The sequence below is a fragment of the Syzygium oleosum genome, unplaced genomic scaffold, assembly GCF_021117445.2.
Source record: "Syzygium oleosum isolate NSW1041296 unplaced genomic scaffold, Sole_v2.1 Sole_v2.27, whole genome shotgun sequence".
In the NCBI taxonomy this organism is placed as follows: domain Eukaryota; kingdom Viridiplantae; phylum Streptophyta; class Magnoliopsida; order Myrtales; family Myrtaceae; genus Syzygium; species Syzygium oleosum.
In genome coordinates, this window is record NW_026607511.1 from 3701980 (window position 1) to 3724714 (window position 22735).

Below are 22735 nucleotides of genomic sequence, written 5' to 3' on the forward strand. Positions count from 1 at the left end.
AATAATATCATTGGCCCCCTAAGTACCAATTTTTGACGATCTTCAACTCTTGTTTGCTTACAAGCTGCTCATAATGGCACCATAGGGTGTCCATATTATTGTCCCTTAACCCCTGCGGAAATCAAGTCGTTCCATCGATCCCCGAATCAGGAGATAAGAAGGGATCAACACCTTTTGCACTTGCAAAAGCCCCAGCAGTCAGCAGACCCAGCACGTCGAGCTAAGCCCACTATTTCTGTCGCTCTACTTGGCGAGAAGCGAACGAGGAAGAGTAGCCTGCATATGAGGTGTTCGATGAATTGCTCCATTGAAGATCTTTCAGCTCGTGCGCCACAACTAATGGGTTTTTACGTAGAGCTCCTTGTGATCATTTCATTTTTACGATTTCGATGATTTGTCGAGGTGGGTCTAACTCCGCGATTCCGCGACATCTCCGAGGCACACGCAATGGCATTTACTTTCTTGAGAAGAGGCGTCGCAGTAACATCAGGGGTCAACTCTTGTTTTCTGCCGAGGTTGGTCAGTGTTTGGTCGAGTTCGTCCGAAGTTGCTGATAAGGGAATCGAAAAGGGTCGGTCTGAGTTGGTCGATAATGGGCCTAAAACAGCTGCTCGAGGTTCGAACAGAGTGCAGCTTTCTCCATTGTTTGCTGATAGCAGGCCTTCATTAGATGGTTGTGCCATTGAGGTTGTCGATGACGACCAGTGGTGGGTCTCGGCTGGGTTGGCGCAGGCACGGCAGGGTTCAAGGAGGTCGGCGGGAACAGAAAATTGACCGAAACAACAGATGAGTATGAGGATCATTCTTCATCTGTTGAGGAAGAGGCCGACTTCGACGAGATTGATAACACGCGGATAAGAGGCAATCTCTTTTACAAAATTGACAAGGCATCCAAGGAGTTCAAAGAGTACAGTTTTGACTTCCCTAGGAAGAAATCCCCAAAGCGGCGAGAAGAACCAAAGGAAAGCGAGAAGAAGGAAGACCGAGGTTTAGTCACCAGAGATGAAAAACTTCCCAAAGCTGCAAAGAAAAAGAATGTGCCTTTTCTGCTGGATGAAGCCGAAGTCGATTGCACTTCAAGCAAAAAGAGGCTGAGGACTCCGACATTTAATCAACTCACAGGTCCTTACCATGAACCGTTTTGCCTGGATATTTACATATCAAGGGCCTCTGTTCGTGCATGTATAGTTCACAGGGCGACAGGCAAAGTCGTCACTGTGGCACATTCTATTTCGAAAGACATGAAGTTCGATCTGGCTTCGACTAGAAATACAACTGCTTGCGCTGCAGTTGGCGAAATTCTGGCTCAGCAAGCGTTGGCTGATGACATTCATGACGTAATTTACACGCCGAGGATGGGGGAGAAATTGGAGGGAAAGCTTATGATTGTGCTTCAGGTTGTTATTGATAATGGGGTTAACGTGAAGGTGAGACTAAAGCAACGGAAAACAAAGAAAGCCAACCATCAAGCCACAATTTAAAGGCGGAGTCATCAGCTCTCTAGTTGCGTGCACATTAGAAGGGAATTCTGCTGTGCTGGTGGCGACTGTTTATGGGTAAATGCAACTTTTGCTTATATGATCTAGAGAATGTTGCATGACATTGTAAGGCATCACTGTTCTCCTGGAGATGAGTTTTTGCAGAGAGAGGCGAGAGTAATATCTGCTCATTTTTTAGGGATGGACTATTGAACAAGAATATCCTGTGAAAGCTGTCACAGACAGATGTAGAACAAACCTCTTGTACAAGTATAAGGTTTCTAGTCCTTCCGTTGATAGACAAGTTTGTTTTACCAATGAAGGTTTATGTCCATAAGCCAAGAAACTTTTTGAGAGAAATTCTTGTCGATAATAACTTGTATGCCAAATCAATACATCTATCTCATGACATGTTCATTTTTTGCAGAGAAGATGTCAGTTATCTCATGATTCCTGCAAACACCATTCCGGATAAGCAAGAAATCTCCTCCCTTTTGAATATTTTCATCCCAAAACTCCAACTTTGACTTCCTAAACAAATTCATGCGACTCAGTTAAGTTCATTCCCTCCAACACCAAGGAGGCAAGGCAACCATATCCCATTTGCAACCACAGACTGAATTCAAGCTTTTCAATGCACAGGTTAACTTAATCCACCTAAAATTACCTTCCCCATGTTTGTCTAGTGTTACATTAACAATAAGAAGATTCAAACTTAGCTCACCGGGTTCCTACCTCAGGGTTTAATAACAAGGTGATGTATATATTCCTTGCCCGAAAGTGTGTGGGGTTTTACTATCCCGAACCTTTAACTTTCATAGCCTCTACTTTCATACTCTATCTCGATTTGATATTTCTCTTTTTCTTGCTCTGATGCATCGATTACCTTACGTGTTTGGATTAATGTTGATCGATCGTGCAACCATTGGTGCAGGGTCACACAATCTCCTGCCGTTCTTCCCAAGACCGCCCCCTTTGTAACCCATTTTCTCAGAGCAACTTCATTCCAATTCCCTTGGTGTGTACTTCTCGAAGCCGCCCACATTCCCCAAATCATAAAGAATCCCTCTTAGAACACCCCCCCCCCCCCCCCCCCCCCCTCCTTGCTGCGCTTTCTTCTCCAATTTGGATTGCTCCCTCCTTGATCTTCCGACCAAATGCGGTTGGCAAGAAACTCTCCTTCTCCCCCTCCTTCTCCCGGCCTATCCTCGTCCATGGCAGCAGACTCGTCATCCTCATTCTCTCTCTTCGAATTCTCATCGATCTCTCTGTTCGGCATGACCGTGCCGGTGGACACGAAATTCACGGGTTTCGACAGATCGGCCTTACCTAGGAGGTCCTTGTTCTTCCTCCGCTTCCTCTTGGAGGACTCGTCGTAGTCCGAATCGGAGTCCCCCGACGCGAAGACGCCGTAGAGCACGTCGTCCTTGGTCTGCGCCCGCTTCTCCCACCGCCGCCGGTAGTAGAACTCCCCGTCGATCCACTGCCCGTCGTCGTAATCGTTGTCCATCCCGAACCTTTCCATCTCCTGGTCCTCCTCCATCTTCCACAATCCCGGTTAAACCGAACCGAAGCAAGGAGCCTTAGGGTTCGAGGGGCTTCGGAGGCGGGGAGAGAGAAACGGGGCGGCGCCGACGCCAGATGCCGAGGTGACCGGCGGCGGGGACACGGCGGCGGTCGGAGGCGGAGATGGGCGGTGCAGCTCGGCTCGAGGGTGGAGAGAGAGAGAGATCGAGAAGAAGCAAAAGTGACCGATGCAAGAAGAAACGCTGAGAAACGGAACACCTAACCGATCTTCTTCTCCTTCTTCTTCCGTTTTTAATTTCTCGGATGTTAACAATTATTCTTGATTTTTTTGATAATTCCCTATTTTACTTTATGGAGAGGAAAATTCATTTCTCGTGATTTTTTTTTAAATTTATGTTGGTGATATGTTGATAATCAAGAATGAAATTGGGTAAAATTTTCAATTATAGACCTAAGGAGATTGAAAAAACATTTTTTAAGAATTTAAGTCGCAAGATATAAAAGCAGAACTTTCCTTTAATAGTAGGAAGTATATGTTGGATATTATAAAGGACGAGGGAGTAACACGGCGCAAACCTAATAATCTTCCCAATTAAGCTCAAAACCTGAAATTATCAAGGATTTTTTTTTATGTGTGCTCTTTGAGTTAATTTATGAAAAAACCGAAAGTATTATCAGATAGTGGTTCCAAATTAAAGGGTACATCGCAACAAAAATTGCAGCAAAAATCCCGTTGTTAGCAAACGTACCAAATATTTGTAGCTTTCGAATTGAAATTTGACGTGTTCCAAATCTATATAATAAGCAAGGCAATAATGCCATGAAGTTTAGTAAGGTTAGAACTAACAGCTAAACAACCAAACCAGAGAAAGCACGAAGAGATCTACGCTGGAATCCTGGTCACGGCCCAAGGTCTGGAGAAAGGGCCAAATCATGACCACCCTTCATATAGCATCGGCACTTTCCTCGGACCACAGGCATCAAAGCGAGGGTCCAAAAAAGGTATGCTACGGACGGTCCGAGCACGTGTGAGGAGCTTCTGGTGTCGTTTCGATGGAGTATGTTTAGGACCGAGAGTCATATGAGGCGTACCATGGTTGACCAAAGTCCAACGGATGGTAAGGGTACGTCCGTACGATCGGGGAGTCAAACCCGGCAATGTCAGTTGAAGGCCAAACAATTTGCCTTTTATGGTCACTCTAAGAAATCTCTAAACCTAGCAAATCTTTGATTCTGCATCTCTAATTCTTATGCATATTTTCGTGATAAATCTCTTTTCCATGTACAAAAGATAATACGATTATGTGACGAGTATATTGTTAATATAGTTGTCATGTCGATGAAACGCAGACTCCACATGGATGCTTGCATGTCCAAATTATCGACGTTATCTTTCATTTCAGTTAACGCCTTTCGAATTTTCTAACGGACATATCATATTAGATCCGATATGTCAAGTGAGCTCGAGCTTGAGACGGATGTGGTCCTTCAGGCCAGGTTCCTGTTTAGTTCCAAGACCAGTAGGGATAGGGATCAGTTCAATTAACCCACTTCCCATTACTATAAATAGAAATAGCAAAGCCACTCCTTCCACGCCGGGGGACCTTCTTTATCCATATATCCTGCCATAATCATATTAGTTGAGGGCATGGCCGAGGGTAAGGTGGGTGACTTGAAATCCTTTTTGCATGGTTGAACAATGAGAGAATTTAGTAGAAATTGGTGTAGAACTTTCTTTAATTGACTAACCATGACAAGATGTAGCATAGATTGGAAATTGCTTCGCCATTCATATCATGATTCAGTCAATTTGACACAGAGAAGTCTGAACGCTCTTTGCATGAGAAGAAAATAATAAAACTTCAATTTGCGCAGCCCACATGCGAAAGGACTACTCGTAAAATTTTTAAGAATTCGAAAAAAGACAATGAAAAGAATCTGAGGTAAGTTCCCTGGAGCTCATAAAACCATGGGTTGTGCCTCGAAATTCAGAGCTAGTATATGGCTTAAGGGAAGTGTATTCGACATTACTACACTTTACAATTCTAAAGGTCTTCTAGAGGTCAGGTTCAGCAACCGGAAACCCTAAAGAATTTCCAGAGACGGAAGTTATAGAATCGACATTTGGCAAATCAGCTTCCTCTGACTTATGACTCCTGCTCACATAGTGATTATTAAGTCTAGGATCAAGGAAAGGTATCTTACACATTCAGGAGGACCATTGCATTCATTAGAACAAAACTCATGCTTTTATCCATTTTGCCGAATCAGAAGCAGAATTCACCCCAGCAATTCTGTAAGTTCTGTTCTCACCAAAATTGAGCTAAAGCGATGCTTCCTTTGCTGTATTGTATTGCATATTATATTGTTCACCCAACTTTTATCAATGGTTCTGAAGATGGATACTCTGAACACAATATCGTCCCTTTTAATAAAGCTCGAACACACACGTCTTCCACCTTCAGAGAAGTTTCTCTCATGAATGCGGCCCAACAGGCAGATAACTTTCCATAATGTCGTGGCTGATGAGCTTTAATGGCCATAATTTGTCTTGAAATGTGAGAGCCATGGTCTGCGGGCTTTTCTTAATGTGCGTCTTTGGGAAAGAACCGGGAACTCTCTGCTCAAGTAGACATTTCAAGATTTTGTCATCAGAAAGAAGATAACAACCAATGATTTCTGAGGAAGACAGTATGAGGATCCTTTTCAAAGCATGTGAAGGATAACAGAAACTATTGACGCTATGCACGATTAACCTAGAGCTAACATAGTCTAGTGACTCTACGTGATTTAAATCCAAGAGTTGTCATTGTCATGAGGATCTCACCGCATTGTTTTTCTTCAGATGTATTCACCTCACCACAATTTCGGAGAAAGGATACTCGGGTTTATATTTGCTGGCCCGTTCAAGAGCGCTGCACAAGCTTGGTTCTTTCAGCTTACTTGCAGCAATCGCAAAAGAACATGAAGAAAGCTTTTGCTTTCTAGGCATATTCTATTATTGTATGTGAAACTCATATCTACTGACATAGCAACCCTAAATCAATAGATCTGAGTATTACTAATGGTCTAGATTCCTGAGGCCTATATGCACACCAATACGATTCTCAGCACAATCAAATCCGATATGACCGGTTCGACTTGTTTCCATTGGCTTGACATTTATGAGATCCCACAACACATACATATGCACACACAGGAGGACTAAAGACAGAGAAACACTACGAGAATGAATTAACTCTAACACAGTTTCTCTTAGCCTAACAAAGTGGAGAGTTCCTATAAGGAATTCAAATCAAGCACAAGAACAACATAGTCAAGGGAAGTAGTTAATATATTAAGATTCACACCTGGAAAATCTAATGATGAGCAATTCGAACTTCTGTCCCTCCCCAAACTCTGTGCTGATGAATGTGCATAGGAACCGCCATGAACTTCGTAAACCTGATCAAATTCCATTGCCATATAAAGCCGAGGACACTTGGCTGAATGCAATTTGTCCCTAAAGACTTAAAGCTTGACCGAAACATCACGGCAATCGCTGGCATCTTCCACTTTTAGCAAGACAATTCCACAATCGCTGAGGCTCGGTTCCAACCATTTGATAGCCAAACCATCTCATCACATTTTTCCAATTTCACAGGCCAAATAATTGCACTAAACTCTCTGAAGCATCCTTTCGAGAGATTCTCACCATAATTTCTTGTGACCACTTTTGAGAGATTCTCACATATTTTCTCATGAACCTCTTTGGTATTACCTGTAGGAAAAATAAAACCCATAATCTTAATAAGCCTATGAGACTTGATTTCAAATTCAAAATGAAGAACAAAATACAAGAATGCATAAACCAAAACGGACATCTTGAAGCACATCCTTTTCGGTTCATTCAGATTTGGAATGTGGCATTAATGAGTGCATCTGGATTATTATCAACATCATAAACCCAATCGGCATAGAAGTACACTTCCTTGATTCATCAAGACTATATAAAGGAGTTATTAGTTGGAACACTGAATTCCTTTTGGACTAGCCAAAGTGACACTTCTAGAGTTAATCTTGATCATTGTAAATCAAGTCCTAGCCAGCATTAGTGAATATGTAGACTCTGAACACACAATCATCCTTATCAATTAGTTTCCACATGCAGATGACTTTCTCTTGCAAATGTGGGCCAATCAGCAGAAAAGAACACCCCTATCAACATCATAAACCCAATCGGCATAGAAGTACACTTCCTTGATTCATCAAGACTATATAAAGGAGTTATTAGTTGGAACACTGAATTCCTTTTGGACTAGCCAAAGTGACACTTCTAGAGTTAATCTTGATCATTGTAAATCAAGTCCTAGCCAGCATTAGTGAATATGTAGACTCTGAACACACAATCATCCTTATCAATTAGTTTCCACATGCAGATGACTTTCTCTTGCAAATGTGGGCCAATCAGCAGAAAAGAACAACCCCCTCCCCCCCCCCCCCCCCCCCTCAAACCAAACCAAAACAACTGAATACCTGAGGGTAGCAATTTGCTTGATTTCTTGAATATGTTGTGTGATGAATTGAATAGAAGTAGATTGCCCATGTACATGGTTGAAAAACCAATATATGGTAAAATCAAATCACACACAGCGTGAGTTTAAGGCAGTAGTTGCTAGTTTCAGGAGTTTTAATAGACAGCGAACCATATAATGAAAGTCATCAATCCAAAGTCAAATGTCAAAATCTATGCTCCTTGAGTGCAAAAGGGTACACATTCAGAAGAAGCCTTCCATGTCTTATATATATATTTAAAACATATGAATTTCAGCCACACAGACCACAATCACAGGGGAAAAAGCAAAAACATCAACAACTGGAACATGGATGGAATTGAAAATTTAAAGTTAAGCGGTTCGATTCTTTCAACTGCAACTCTAATAAGGTTTTGTCAAACTATTGGTTCAATTTGACAAAGTAAAGTCATCTTTTTTTCCTCCAAATCTGATCAATCTAACAAAATACAACAATATCTTTTATTTGACAACAAATTTATTAGTCGTTAGATCTACAATGAAATTTCAGATTCATAACAAGCCAACCACTTATTTTTTTAGGTCTTTCTCTTTAGTTACGGAGGCAGCAACATTCTTTGCAATTTGCTTGTTCATATCAACGTAGTCTCCTTGTGCGATTTAAATATATATTCTACTTCTACGACATTTAATAACATGGTCAAATTTCTCCATATAAGAGGACTTAGATTCTAATTCATAAGATGCCTCAGCAATTGCTTTTCCAACACATCTAACCACAAAAAAGAAGATTATTGTTATCTTTTTGAACCTCCGACCACCAGCTTATGTCCCCATAACTGTCCTTTCATTCTTTTCCCTGCTTCAATTACTCCATTGTTAAGATATATACCTGGTTTTAAACATATACCCATGAACACTTCAAGGATAATAACATGTCATGAGGTTTACTACACAATGAAGTAAACTTGGAATTACGCTAGAGTATAAGCAAAGATATAAACAACATTCATATATTTGATTTTCCGACATGCCAGTCTGAGTAAATAAGCTTGGGATCTTACCAAGCCATACTTAACGTAAGATGGCCTCATCACCAACTTGAAAAAGGGATGCTCCGTTTGAAATTTGTTGGCTGATTTAAGAGCAGTGAGAGGCCTTGGGTGCGTGGGACCATAAAAGACCAGCTCAGGGTGCCTCAATCTGCTGACTGTTTGGTCCTCCCTGTACTCGAAAAACGACAACTTTAGTGGCGGTTCATGTAAACTTCATTAATTCGACTTGCTATGAAAAAAATTCAACATAGATTGGAAGTTAATATTATCCCCACAATCATTACGTAATCAATCAAGATTAAAAACAAGGGCTTCTTAAAAACTATTCTAGAGTTTGAAAAGAACAACGGAAAGAGAGTTGTGGAAGCAGAAACAAGACATGTTAAATCGCAAGTCACCCTCCAAATCCTCATGAGGATGAGCAGTCCGGAGTTTATCGAGAACAAGGCGTAAAAGTGACTCCTCATATTTCGACTAGGCACGGACATTCTCTAAATTTTCAAGTTCCATGATTTATTCCCTCTTCCAATAATAATAGAAATTTAACCCTTGATGTCTGTTGAGAGACATCTATCCCTAAAGCAACCTTATCAGATATTTTTACATGAAACGGAGCCCTAATCACAACTTCTTAGTATTCATGAATATGTTTCAAACTACTAGATGAAGACGCAAGGAGTATTCTGCCAATGCACGTTTTCAAACACGGACAAGACTCGAATGCGGAACGAATTTAAAAGGCAGAGCCCCTAGCTGAAGAAGACGACGATCGAGGAAGGTTCACGAAAATCTGGAGAAACTCACCTGCAATAAGACACGAAAATCGGGAGAAATGATGCGTGAAGAAGCGTGAACTCACGATTTTCTCTGATGAAGTGGGGAGGACTGTGGAGGCTCGGTGGTGCCATCTCCGGCGTCGTACTTTCGTCTTCTCTCCAGTGCCGACGACGGCGACGGCGACGGCGGCGGCGGCGACCAGAAACCGTGATGATCTTTAGGGAATGGTGGCCTGGAGTGCGCACTGTTCAACTTCTCGCGAGAGAAAAATCCCTCTTTCTCTTCATTTGCACCGCCTGTCCTGCCCTTCCCTTCATCAATGGTTAGGCAAGGTTTAAAAAAAAAAAAGAAGAAAAGTTTTAGGGGCCGAACAATTTGAGAAGCAAAAGGCGAGCGAAAAAAGCAAAATACGCGAGAAAAAAAAAGACATTAATTGGATCTTACCAATTTCATGTGCGTATTTGTTCATGCCGATAACTTTTGTATGGTTGTATTGAGATCACGCTCCTCCCAGTTCCCTATCCGCTGGTATCTAAATAGTGTCACCCAATATAATTTTGGTGTGCTTAGCGTACCCTTGGAAAAGATCTTCATTTGCGGGCACTCTTCCACTTCAATCTTCAACAAGGATGGAAATATGAAGATGCAACTTGTGGCGGAGGAGAAGCATTCTAGGCTTGGCAGATTTTGGAGTGTCAAACTAAATAACTTCCCAAGAGATATCACTTTTCCTTCTCCATTTTCATCGTTTGCCACTACTTCTTTCATTCTTTCACATCCTATTATAGTCATATCAGTGAGATGCACCAAATTTGTAATCACTGAAACTGTTACCAGATGTATCAATCCAGAAGAATTCTTCACCACTAACTTTGTCAAATTCTGGAAGGATATCGCGGTTGGAAATATTGTTGTCAAACAAGGACAATCCCAAACCTCAAATGTTTTGATACTCTGAAGAATTTTTGCCATTAAATAGTCTTCTCTCCATACACGTTTTAGATTATGCAACTTGCTCAACTTAAGTTCTCTTAGATTTTCAAACACCAGATGTTTTCCCTCGTCAACAAGCCCTTCATCGGGGAATATATGTTCAAAGGAGCTACAAAAGACCTCAAGACTTAGTAAATTCTGAAATTTCTCTAGGAGGAACATGAGAGGAAAGACGGCCTTTTCATCATGAAAGCATGCCAATGTTAATGCTTTTGGCTTGCCAAAGATGTCATCGGGAAGTTTTCCATCCTGTATCATCTGAACATCTTTATTGACTAATAAAAGTCTCTCTAAGTTGGGAAAGTCCTGTCAAATTGCCAATACAACCAGAGAAGTAAATTCAGCAAAGATTGGGCCATAAATCATGTGTTAATAAAAGGTAAACCTAATTCAAATGATTTGCATGGAAGGTGGCCGTCTTTTACATTTCATCAAATCTAAAGATCCTTGCATACAAGTCTCAAGTAGAGGTTGGTATGGCTATGTTGGTAGAGTAAATCTAAATTCAAGAGCCCTCCAACTCATCAAATTTATCTTTTATTAGAAATATCGCATCTTGTCAACAAAAATTTGTCATCTTTGGAACTTTATGTAATGGGACGCACTCATAATGTTTCTAAAACATATAAGGTCCATAAACTGAAAAATGTGCTTAAGATATAAGACATGTCTTATGTTGTCTTCAAACTCATAGGTAAGGGGTTTCAGGTTTTCTATAGTATTATAATATGACGACTATGCAGTGGACAGGGGAATTAACGAAAACAATAGAAAATAGTGCATTAAGGTACTAATGTTATTTTTGTTTTGAAAAAATTGTTTGAATTGATTTTTTAGAGTTTGTAGAAGATGAATTAGAGAAGAAACACGTGTCAACAATGGGGAGGACCTCATGTCAAATTCTCATTGATTTGCCTAAGGAGCACCATTAGATTAGATTAGGAATATATTGTGTTGTCAACAAAAATTTGTAAATATGTTTGTAATTCTAGGTAATGGAATATCTTATGGGTGTCTGCAAATGAAAAGTATACTTAAGATATTAATAATATCTTAATGTTGTCGACAAACTAATAAGCAAGGGAGATCATATTTTCTATAGCATTATAACGTGACATGATTATGCAGTGGATATAAGATTAGTGAGCAATTTAAAGAACAAAGTAGAAACTGAGGGAGAGCAACTGTAAACATACCCTCTCCAATGAATACTCTGCTTCTCGGTATGAAAGGTCCTGTTGATCATCTCTTTGAGCCCAATTGTTCATGGATGCTACAAAGGACAACGTGTTTAGTTTGTCACAGTGAGTCACTCGCAATTCCTCCATGAATGGCCAATTCAAAGTGGGCAAATTAGGGCAAAAGCTCTTGAGCCGTGACATATCGTGTAACACTAGAGAGATTAGTTTTGGGAAAAGAACTTGAGCAATATTGGAGTGTGGAGTGTCATCTCCACTAGCGACCATTTCCTCGATCCCACAACACTCCACTCGAAGTTTCTTAAGTTGGGTAAGACTTGTAGCCACCCAATGCGGAAACAAATTTTCAAGGCTCTTACAATTTTGAACCTCCACTTCCCCTAAAAAGTCAAAAGTGAGAGTTTCTTGAGGACCGTCGGTCCATATTTTGCTTAAATTGTCCATGTGGGAGAGAACCATTGACTTAAGTTGAGGAAATTGTACCTGCCATATTGAAAAAAATGACACAATGAATGTGATTACATTGAGTTATGACCTCAAAGAAGGAATTTTCAAAACTTTCCTCGCTCTCACAAAACATGAGAATGCAAGAGCTTCTTAGTGATATAAACAAGGAGGGGCTAATTGATGCTTTCATTTCATTCAGTTGATTGATGAATAAGGCCAAGTATATTGCATTACAACAAGCATGAAATGATAAATGCATTTATAATCAATAGTACATTGAGCATTAGCTTTTGAGTGGCTTGATTGACATTTAATACTAGCAATGCCTTATCAGTTATCCCTTTAATTCTCGGAAAGTTGCCATGATGACTTCTTGGATTCTCGAACTTTCATGTTTGCCAATCACAAATAGAAGAAGGCCATTTTACTTGAGTGCTTAGGTGAATATTAAGAAATAGAAAGGTGCTTGCACTGATCATTATCAAAGTTTAGAGCACTCCTAGATGAACATCCAATTTGTCAGATTTGTTTGGAGCGGTCATTTTTAAAGTTGCTTGAACTGACTTTTGATAATTCAACATTAGATAAGGTGAGAATCTATTAGATTTAATTGCTTCAAGGTGAACATGCATCACAAATGGAGAAAAAGCAAGGGCAAGGTGATGACGAGCCATGAATAACGTGTGCAGAGAATTTAAGCAGCGTATATATTGATGAAGGAATGAATGAAACCAAAGCACGGCTCCACATTATTTCCTCTATTTACTAGGAGCACCGCTACTTATTCAACACTAATACTAATTGCGAACATTACTTACAAATCTTCTAATCAGTCAAGTTCACTAATGAGAAGCGTCTTGCAAATTTGATGGCAAACAAGAGTAAAAACAAAACTAACTTCAATTGTTTACAAGATTTTACAAGTTTTTTCTTTATTATGTACTGAATTTTTGTATTGAAAGAAAATAAATTCGTAAGAGGCACGGACAACGTAATGACTTCAATAAATAACGTATGTTAAGGTCTCAGGAAAAGCAAATTAATAACTTGCTTGAAATAATATTTATTCATTTTTGGGGTGGAAAAGTGAAAACAGAATCTTACGGTGGGCCAGTGATCCAACTGCTGGCAAAAAGTGGGTGCATAATAGGTAACCAATTTGCGTGGAGGCAAAACCAGAAGAAAGAAAAAACGAAAGTGGATGACCATATTATGCTTGTTTGGAGAAAACCAACTCTGCTTTTTTTACCGTGTAATGGCCTTGACGAAATGTCCATTGAGAAGCAAGTATTGATATTATTCATTTGGTTACAATAATATTAACGCAGTTACGATTTGTCACAACCGAAAAAACAGAATGACTTTCCACACTTCCCTAAGGCTCTGTTCGTTTGGCGGAAAATATTTTTCTTTTGGAAAATATTTTCCCGGAAATCATTTTCCTGGAAAATGTTTTTCCGGAACATAATTTTCCGGTATTCGGCGACCAATATGAAAAAGTTTTGGAAAATATTTTTTGCCAAGCGGCCGTGGCGGTGGCGGTGCGTGGCCGGCCGGCGCGGCGGCGGCGTCGGCCGGCGGCGTCGGCGGCGGGTGACCGGCGGCGTCGGCGGCCGGCGGCCGACGGGCGACCGGCGGCGGCGGCCGGCGACCAACGGCGGTCGACGACCTTAGTGAAGAAAAAGAAGAAGAAACTCCGGAAAATGATTTCCGCTTTTGAAGAAGCGGAAGTCATTTTCCATAGACTTAAGCTATTTTGTGAGGGGGGAAGGAAAATATTTTCCCACGGAAAACGTTTTCCGCCCCCCAAACACCGGAAAACCCGGAAAATATTTTCCGGGAGAATATTTTCCGCCAAACGAACGGAGCCTAAATTTATTAATGTTCTTAATTGAGGATTTTGATGAGTTTTTGAAATTATCTAACCATGTGGGAGATATCTCTTATTACATGACGGCTCATATTTGACACAAAACGAAATTAACGCTATGACAACTTGTCACGACCAAAAAATCAGATGACTATTTTCATACCTTCCCAAATTCATTAGTATTCTTGATTGAGATTATGATGACTTTTTGAAATATCCTCAAAATGTGGGGATGCCTATTAATCATAGGATTTTAAAATTGTATTTATTTTATAAAGAAATTATCATACAATATATTTAACAAGTGTCTCGATTAACAATCCTTATTAACAACTTAGGTTAATATCATGCATTTCAGGTGCTTGAGGGGTCGTCATTTATTGCGTTTAGTATTTGTGAGACAGAATGGTAGTGTTGAACCGCCCACTGAATGTCTACTAAATATTATCCAGCTGTCATTTTCTCTCTTTTATTTTTTCCTTTTTACTTTTCTAGAAAAAGTAATCTGCCTTTTCTCTTCCCAAACATAGATTGTCCGCATTATCACACTAATTATCACTAAATACAATAATCCAGAATTACTAATTATTGTAAAACACAGTTTCATAATTTGATAGGCTATTCAAGTACAGTGATTCAAGTACGATTTACGAATGTAAAAGACGAAGTGCTTCACGCATATCGACCTTTTTTATTTATTTATTTTATTTATCAAGACCCGGTCAAGCATGGGTGAATATTAAGAAATAAAAAGTTGATTGCATCGATCATTATCGAAGTCTAGAGCACTCCAATTAAAAAGAGCCACTCTCTCTAATTCCTCCAAATTTATCGATTGGGAAGATGATTATGGTACAATGAGCTGTAATAGCTAAGCAATTTGTGAAACTGGGTTTTTACAGTTATGAAGCTTTCTTTTCCCCCTTTCTTCATGTTCGATAGAACGACGCGAGTTCGCTTCTGCGCAAGAAAATACGAAGTGGCAATACGGACATCTTTTTTTGCCATTTTTAGATGCTATTCTATGTTCAGTACTTTATAGTTCAAATTGTAAAATGTAAATGTTTTTATGTGGTTATTGTGATAGCTTTATAAGAACCTCGTTAATTAATTCTAGAGTATTGCGCACGATATGATTTTATGAGCCGACACAAGACTAACACTTCTAAAAAAGATATGGAGATGTACAATTAATAGTTATATTTGCTGAGGATAAGAGAATTGTTTATCTATGTACTAAAGATTTAAAGATTATGTACATAAATCCGTAGAAAGCACGGGAATGCTGCTAGTTATTAGACATTTACTTATAATTAGATGATTTTGAATCCGTAGATATGTACCAAATGTCTGAATTGTTTGGCATTAAAAATTTACGGATGTGATCATGGACTCCTGTGGGGAGGTAAATATTCTATACGTCTTTGTTCAGGTACAAAACACGAGTCCCGACTAAATTTGAGCAAAGCACCGATGACTGATATTACGAACATTTATATCTATCATTTTTGTCCAATTCTACGAGAATATGTTACATATGAAATGCCAAAAATGCATTAGCTTGAAAAAACTGACCTGTGGAGTGAAAAGCGAAGGGGTGCCGTGGCCAATCTCCATCAAAGATTGCCAAGTCAAACTTTTTATCTTGGGGCAGTGGGCAATGGTCAACTCTTCCAATTCGGGACATTCCAGCGTATGATTCTTTCCCAAGAGGAAACCAGTCAAATTGGGCAAGCATTCCAGCGTCAAGTATTCCAAATTCGGGAATGTAATCTTCTCCACGGCGCTTCCCTGCCCTTCTCCGTCTGTGATCACTCCTTCCATCTGACCACACTCCTTTATTTCAATTCTCCATAGATGGGCAAGGCACCGAGCCATCGATGGAGTGAAAGCATGTCCCAAGTTGCTGCAATTATAAATCTTGAGAACATGTAGAGAATCGAAGCGCAACCATTCTTGAAGATCTTTGTTCCATAGTCGCCTCAACTTTGGTAGATTGACCAAGTTCAATTCCCGTAGCCGAGGCAGCACCCAAGTGCTTTCCATAGCCTCTAGCCCTTCCTGATTGAATATTTCTTCTAGTGACTTGCAATCGCGCACTTGCAAAAAGCGCAAATTGTCTAAAACGAGCATCAATTTGGATGGAATTGCCTTAATAAATGATGGACATTTATCCACCGTCAATGATTCTAATTGCCAAGATGACTTGATGGGATTAAGTTCGCTATGCCATTTTCCAATTAGATCGGGGAGCTCAGATAGCAGCATTTTCTTTACTCCAGCAAACATACCCTGTCAAAAAATTGCATCATTAAACGTAAACTTCTGGTTAGCAAAAATCGATTATTCTATTCATGGTCAAAACCATTCAATTGCACAGAATTTGGTCAACGATGCGTACCATTTCTTCAAACATATTTTGGATGGTGATGTTGAGGTCTTCGTTCCAAAACCACGCTGCTGCTGCATCTCTAGCTACTCGTACTCTCTTTAGCTTTGGCGCCTCTATTGGTCCTATAGAGAAGAAATTCATGTGGAAACATCCGGTCACAATGACATCTTCCAGGAGAGGGAACATCAAAGTGTATCCATTCTCACACTTTACGCGAGAGAAGCATGTCAAACTTTTCAAATATGTTAAGGATAAATCAGTTAACATCGGGAATGCCAGAGTTCCTAATGTTTCCATTCCCAACCCTTCTTCCTCCGTAATGATTGCCTCCATCTTCTTGCAATACCCTACCGTTATTTTCTTTAGTTGTGCGAGAGATTCAACCATGGATGGGGAAAACATAAACCCGAGGTTATCCAAGCGAGTGATTTCTAACGTCTCCAATCTCGGGAAGGCAACCTGCGGAATTCACTCACGGAATTGGTAATTTTGTTAAATCTCGAATCCATGAATTTCCAAGATGTAAATATAGATGAGTGTGAAGGGGAGAGGGGGATTATTAAGTTGCACAAAAGGAAAAAAAAAAGGAAGTAAAAAAAAATCTCCATACTAAATACTGTTTCTAGTTTCCAAGAGTATTTCATAGAATTACAGAAAGTTATCTATATAAAGTAATCACTAAAAAAAAGGATAAGGAATCTTTCTCTAGTCTTTTCTTGGGCAAATAACTTTGAATTAGCAGAGCTTATTTTGATTAGTGAACCAGTTTTATTCAATCTGAAGATTTTCTCCTTCAGAAATGGGTTAGCGAGCGGTGCATTACTTATCTCTCTCTCTCTGCATATAATAAAGCAAACTCAACAATACTTTCGACCTTAACTTTTGGCCCCAAAAGTTCAAATAATATGATTCAAGGCCACTGTCTAACGAGAACTACGGCTAAAGTTAAAAGCCCTAAAGACTAGGGCGATTAAGAAAAAGCGAAGCAGCAAGGGCTCTTTATGAAAATTTCCCGTTCTAGTTCCATTATCTTTGCCACACAACTCGGAAGAGGAACAGATGTACTCAAACACACTACGTCATGGGACCCACAACTTATAATCCAACTGACGGGGAAACTAAGACATTGCATGTATCCCTAATTACAATGGAAAGTTTTACTTTCTGTTTTTCTTTTTTTCTTTTCTTTCTTTTTTTTTTGTAAAGAGTAACTAGTCTTTTCCAAAAGCTCATTTTTATAACTCTAGAATATCCTTCATCTGTAAAGTTGCTCGCAATGTCCCCGTCTACCTCGCCATCACCCATCGCTCTCATCCATACAACAAGTTTTAATTTTTTTATGTTTCGTTCATTTGGACTATTGTCATCCCTAGCTATATTACGATGAAAAAAAAAAAAAAGCAAAGCAGCAAAGGCTCTTTGCAAAGTTTCCTCGATCTAGTTCCATTATCTTTGAAAGCGAGCTCTCTTCATGGAAGCTCAAAGCATGGGAAGAAGATAAAGTCGTACTCAGACTCACTGGCATGTGGGACCCGCTACTTAAATTTCCACGGCCCTTTATTGGCAGGGGAAAACTAACATATTGCAAGAGTCTTGGGCCCCACCATCAACTTCAATGATAATCGCGCCATTATAAAAAGGGCAATCTTGTCTAGTCTCGACTGCATCTTAGCATGATGCTTCTGACTGTGGGTTGAAATTTTGCTAAAGGCTCCAAGCATTCGCCTGAAAATTGTTTCATTTTAACCTTTCATAGAATTGGTGATTCTGTTAAATTACGAATTCATGAACTTTCAAGATGCAAATATTGATGAGTGCCAAGATGTAAATTATGAATTCACGGAATTGGTGTTTTTGTCTTAAGTTGCATTAAAGGAAATAAAAAGAATAAAATAGGAAAAGTTAGCAAAAAAAATCTCCATACTTACGTCGATGACTCTAGGACGAGAAGGCTATTGGTATTACTAGAGACAAAATAAAAAGTAGGAATTCTGACTTGATTCTGTTGACAATGGGCAAAATGGTAATTTGGATATGCTCAAATAACAATTTTATAATCACCACAGTAGTCTCTCATTAATCCCGAACGTAAATAAAATCTCTTCCTCTCTTCAATTTAGTTCATTTCCTAAAATAATCAAATCACACTTTGTGCTTTTCTTGCCAGCCCAAGAATCAAATAGCTAGTAAATTGATGAAGAAAAGTGCAGCTAAGAGAAAGAAGATGATGGAGAGATTGAGATTAAAGAGAGGCGACCCAATCAACCATCAAATGGCCCACTACAGAAGGAGGTGTGATTTTATCTACTGCCGAGGGCCTCAAATCAATATTATATCACTCTAAAGCAATTAAAAAGTTGGGCTAAGAGAAAGCACTTAAAAAGGGAATTGCCTGGGTCAAATGAGCAATTCTTATTTACATCATTCCACACTTTGAAAGAATTGAATATACTTAAATTGATGAAATTTTCTTTTTAAGATTCGTTAATTTTTTGTAACAGTGCCGGATGATCCAATTGTTTAATTTAAAAACCATAAATCATACATTTACTCGAGCCAAATTGTCGAAGATAGTCCTCAATATCTCACTAAATAGTCAAGCAATTCGTGTAAAAACTAAAAAGGGTGATTTCTAAAGCCCTGGACGCAAGAGATCTTGCTCAGTTTGGCGATGGAGAGGGCTCGGATTCCTTTTGATGGTGCAATTAAGAGAGAGTAAAGCTTCCTTCGATTAAGAAAAAAAAGTGAGATCTTGTAAGTGCGAATTAAGTCGAGTGCGCGTCTTAAAGGCCCTTCATCTCCAGCCTCTTGAACCTTACAGCTCACTTTCCACTCTATTGGATTTTCAATTGCTTTCAATCTACATGCGTGCAATGTCTAAGCCGTACATGCCAGGTCGCTGAGAGTTTTAAGTTTCTTGTGAATATCGGAAAGCCTTCTAGAAATCCTGTTCCGCAGCTATATTACCCGTTCATGCTTCGTGCAGGTACTGTAAGAGAAATATTTCTAAAGTTATCTACAGTAATCACTAGAAAAAAGATACGAAATATTTCTTCAGTCTTTTCTTGGGCAAATAACTTTGAATTGTAGAGGTTAATTTGATTAGTGAACCAATTTTATTCAATCTGAAGATTTTCTCCTTCAGAAATGGGCTAGCAAGTGATGCATTACTTATCTCTCTCTGTATATAATAAAGCAAACCCAACACTACTTTTCAACCTTAACTTTTGACCCCAAAAGCTCAAATAATATGCAAGGCCAGTGTCCAATGAGAACTACAGGGAAAGTTAAAAGCCCCAAAGACTAGGAGGAGGAATAGACGTAGTCAAACAAACAAGGTCGTGGGACCCACAGCTTATATAGTCCAAGATCCCTAGAATAACGGGGAAACTAAACATTGCATCCGTCTTGGGCCCCACCATGAACTTAAGTGACAATCCCCACATATGAAGGGCAATCTTGTATGGTCAACGAAATAGCTGCGGCAATTTTTGTTGGACAAAATAGCCGTGCCCTATCCTTAAGTGCCCAATCTCTGTTACGGCTTTGTGCAGCTATCCTGACAAATTTTCAACCATCTTTATGGAAACTATTTCTGAAGAAATTAAAAGTAAGAAATTGCGAACTCATACATGTCAGCAACTCTAAAACACTTATGCTTGCATGCCACTCATTTTCTTCTAAAAATTTTTAACCAAACTATACTGTATAATTAATTTGGTCCGTTTTTATTTTGGCTATGTTTTGTCTCCGTTGTATTTAATAATTTGACATTTCACGTACCTCTCGATTGAAGAGTACAGTGGAGCATGATTGGACGCGATCCTGACTCCGAGCTTCTCGTGAATCTATCATCAGTTTGTCATTGGATGAAAAGAATGTCACCATTTGTATTGTAGGGGTGATTTCTATCTACACAAAAATTTTCACTGATAAAAACAAAAAATCAATCTTACACTTTCCGCGAGAGAAGCACGTCAGACTCTCCAACCATTCTAAGCTTAAATCGGTTAACATCGGGAATAACAAAGTTTCTGATGTTTCCATTCCCAACCCTTCTTCCTCCGTGATGATCGCCTCCATCTTCTTGCAGGACTGTACACTTAGTTTTTTTAGTTGTTCGAGAGATTTAACCATGGATGGGAAAAACATAAACCCGAGATTATCCAATTGAGTGATTTCTAATGTCTCCAATCTCGGAAAGGCAACCTGCGGAATTCGCCCACGGAATCGGTGATTTGGTTAAATCTCGAATCCACGAACTTTCGAGATGTAAATATAGATGAGTGCGAAGGGGAGAGGGGGATTATTAAGTTGCACAAAAGGAAAAAAAAAGGACTTAGAAAATCTCCATACTAATACCATTTCTAATTTCCTACAATATTTTTTATAGAACAACAGAAAGTTATCTAAATTAATCACTAAAACAAAGATAAGAAATCTTTCTCCAGTCTTTTGTTGGGCAAATAACTTTGAATTGCAAAGCTTAATCTAATTAGTGAGCCAGCCAATTTGAAGATTTCTCCTTCAAAAATGCGTTAGCAAGTGGTGCATTACTTATCTCTCTCTATATATAATAAAGCAAACCCAATAATAGTTTCAACCTTAACTTTTTGGGCCAAAGACTGGGAAGAGGAACAGACGTACTCAGACTCACTACCTCGTGGGACCCACAACTTATGGTCCCTTGACTGATGGGGAAACTAAGATATTGCATGCGTCTTGGGCCCCACCATAAACTTTAGTGACAACCGCGTCATTATAGGAGGGCAATTTTGTCAGGTCAACGAAATAGCTGCGGCAATTTTTGCTGGACAAAATAGCCGTGCGTTTTCCATGACTGGCCAATTTTGGTTCATGCTTCGTGTAGGAACCATAAGAGACGTTCAATCATCTTTGTGCAAACTATTTCTAGAGAAATTAAAAGTAAGAAATTGCAACTCCTGCATGTCGGCAACTCTGAACACTAATGCCTTGTACCCCGCTCATTTTCTTTTAAAGTTTTTTAAACAAAGTATACTCTCTAAGCAATTTGGTTAGTTTTTATTTATTTATTTTGGCTATGCTTTATCTCTGTTATATTTAATATTTTGACATTTTACGTACCTCTTGATTGAAGAGTATAGCGGAGCGTGATTGGACGTGGTCTGGACTCTGAGCTTCTCGTGAACCTGTCATTAGTATGTCATTGGATGAAAAAAAAGTCATCATTTGTATTGTAGGGATGATTTCTATCTACACGAAGATCTTCGCCAATGAAAACAAAAAAATCAATCTTACACTTTTCGCGAGAGAAGCACGTTAGACTTTTCAACCATTCTAAGCACAAATCGGTTAACATCGGGAATGCCAAAGTTTCTAATATTTCCATTCCAAACCCTTCTTCCTCTGTGATGATCGCCTCCATATTATCACAATGTCGCACCGTTAGATCTCTCAATTGTGTGAGAGTTTTAATCATGGATGGGAAAAACATAAACCTGAGGTTGTCACAGAGATCCACCTTTAACTTCTTTAAATAATGGAAACTCACTATTCCACAAGGACTCTTGTTCCATATGCGCCTCAAGCTCCGCATTTTATTTAATTCCAAGGTGGTTAACTCAGAGACAGTCTCAACATTTCCACTACCACTTGCTCCGTCAAGGTCAAAAATATCTTGCACCGAGATGCAATCTTCGACAGTTAAAGTGTGCAACTTATGTAGTTTTACCAGCGACCTGGAGCTGACAACCTTCAAAAGAGATTCGCACCGCACCACTTTGAGAGATTGGAGATTGCTCAGCTCCAATGGAGATTCATCGCTCCATATCTCTTTCAGATTGGGAAGTCCTTCAATTGTCAAGGACTCCAAGGATGGGATTGAAACCTGACAGACAAAACCATTAGCTACAGAATTTACAATTACAAAGGACGGGTAGGAAATTTACATGCTATAGTGGGTTATGATAAACAAAAGCTTGTTTACAATACAAAAAGGGAATTTTACGACCCCAAAAGGCAACTAGTGGACTTTACCATTTATTTACAATGTAACAAGGGATGTACCGATTAGATTTTATTTGTAGTTACCTAACAATGAGGGAAATTATAGTCACCAAGAATTAGCACTCATTCAGTTTACTCATGACAATGAAATTAGTTACCCATAAATCAAAAAGTACTTTCAAGCTAAATCACTTCCTGTAAGGTAAGCTCATATAACCTATCCCCAATTAATCGTCCTTCTTGTTGTAATTTCCTTAAGGGTGAGTCGAAATCCGCAGCCTACATATCAACCATAAAATTTTCGGTGAAAAGACGCAATTGTCCCTAAGAACGGGGGAAAGTTTTACTTTCTGTTTTTCTTTTTCTTTTTTTTTGTAAAGAGTAATTAGTCTTTTCCAAAAGCTCATTGTTATAACTCTAGAATATCCTTCATCTGCAAAGTTGCTCGCAATGTCCCCATCTACCGCGACATCACCCATCGCTCCCATACATACA

General features: G+C 39.3%; 1 protein-coding gene and 1 pseudogene across 1 annotated transcript in view; one reads left to right on the top strand and one right to left on the bottom strand.

Annotated features, from left to right (window-relative positions):
* LOC115693170 (uncharacterized) overlaps nt 1-22735 on the bottom strand; it is an 84226-nt gene that overhangs the window by 52026 nt on the left and 9465 nt on the right. The window contains 4 exon segments of the mRNA XM_056303332.1: nt 20036-20100; nt 20209-20461; nt 21359-21423; nt 21533-22121. Coding sequence (XP_056159307.1) covers nt 20036-20100; nt 20209-20461; nt 21359-21423; nt 21533-22121 — 972 coding nt within the window.
* LOC130135079 (uncharacterized) lies at nt 103-1504 on the top strand (annotated as a pseudogene).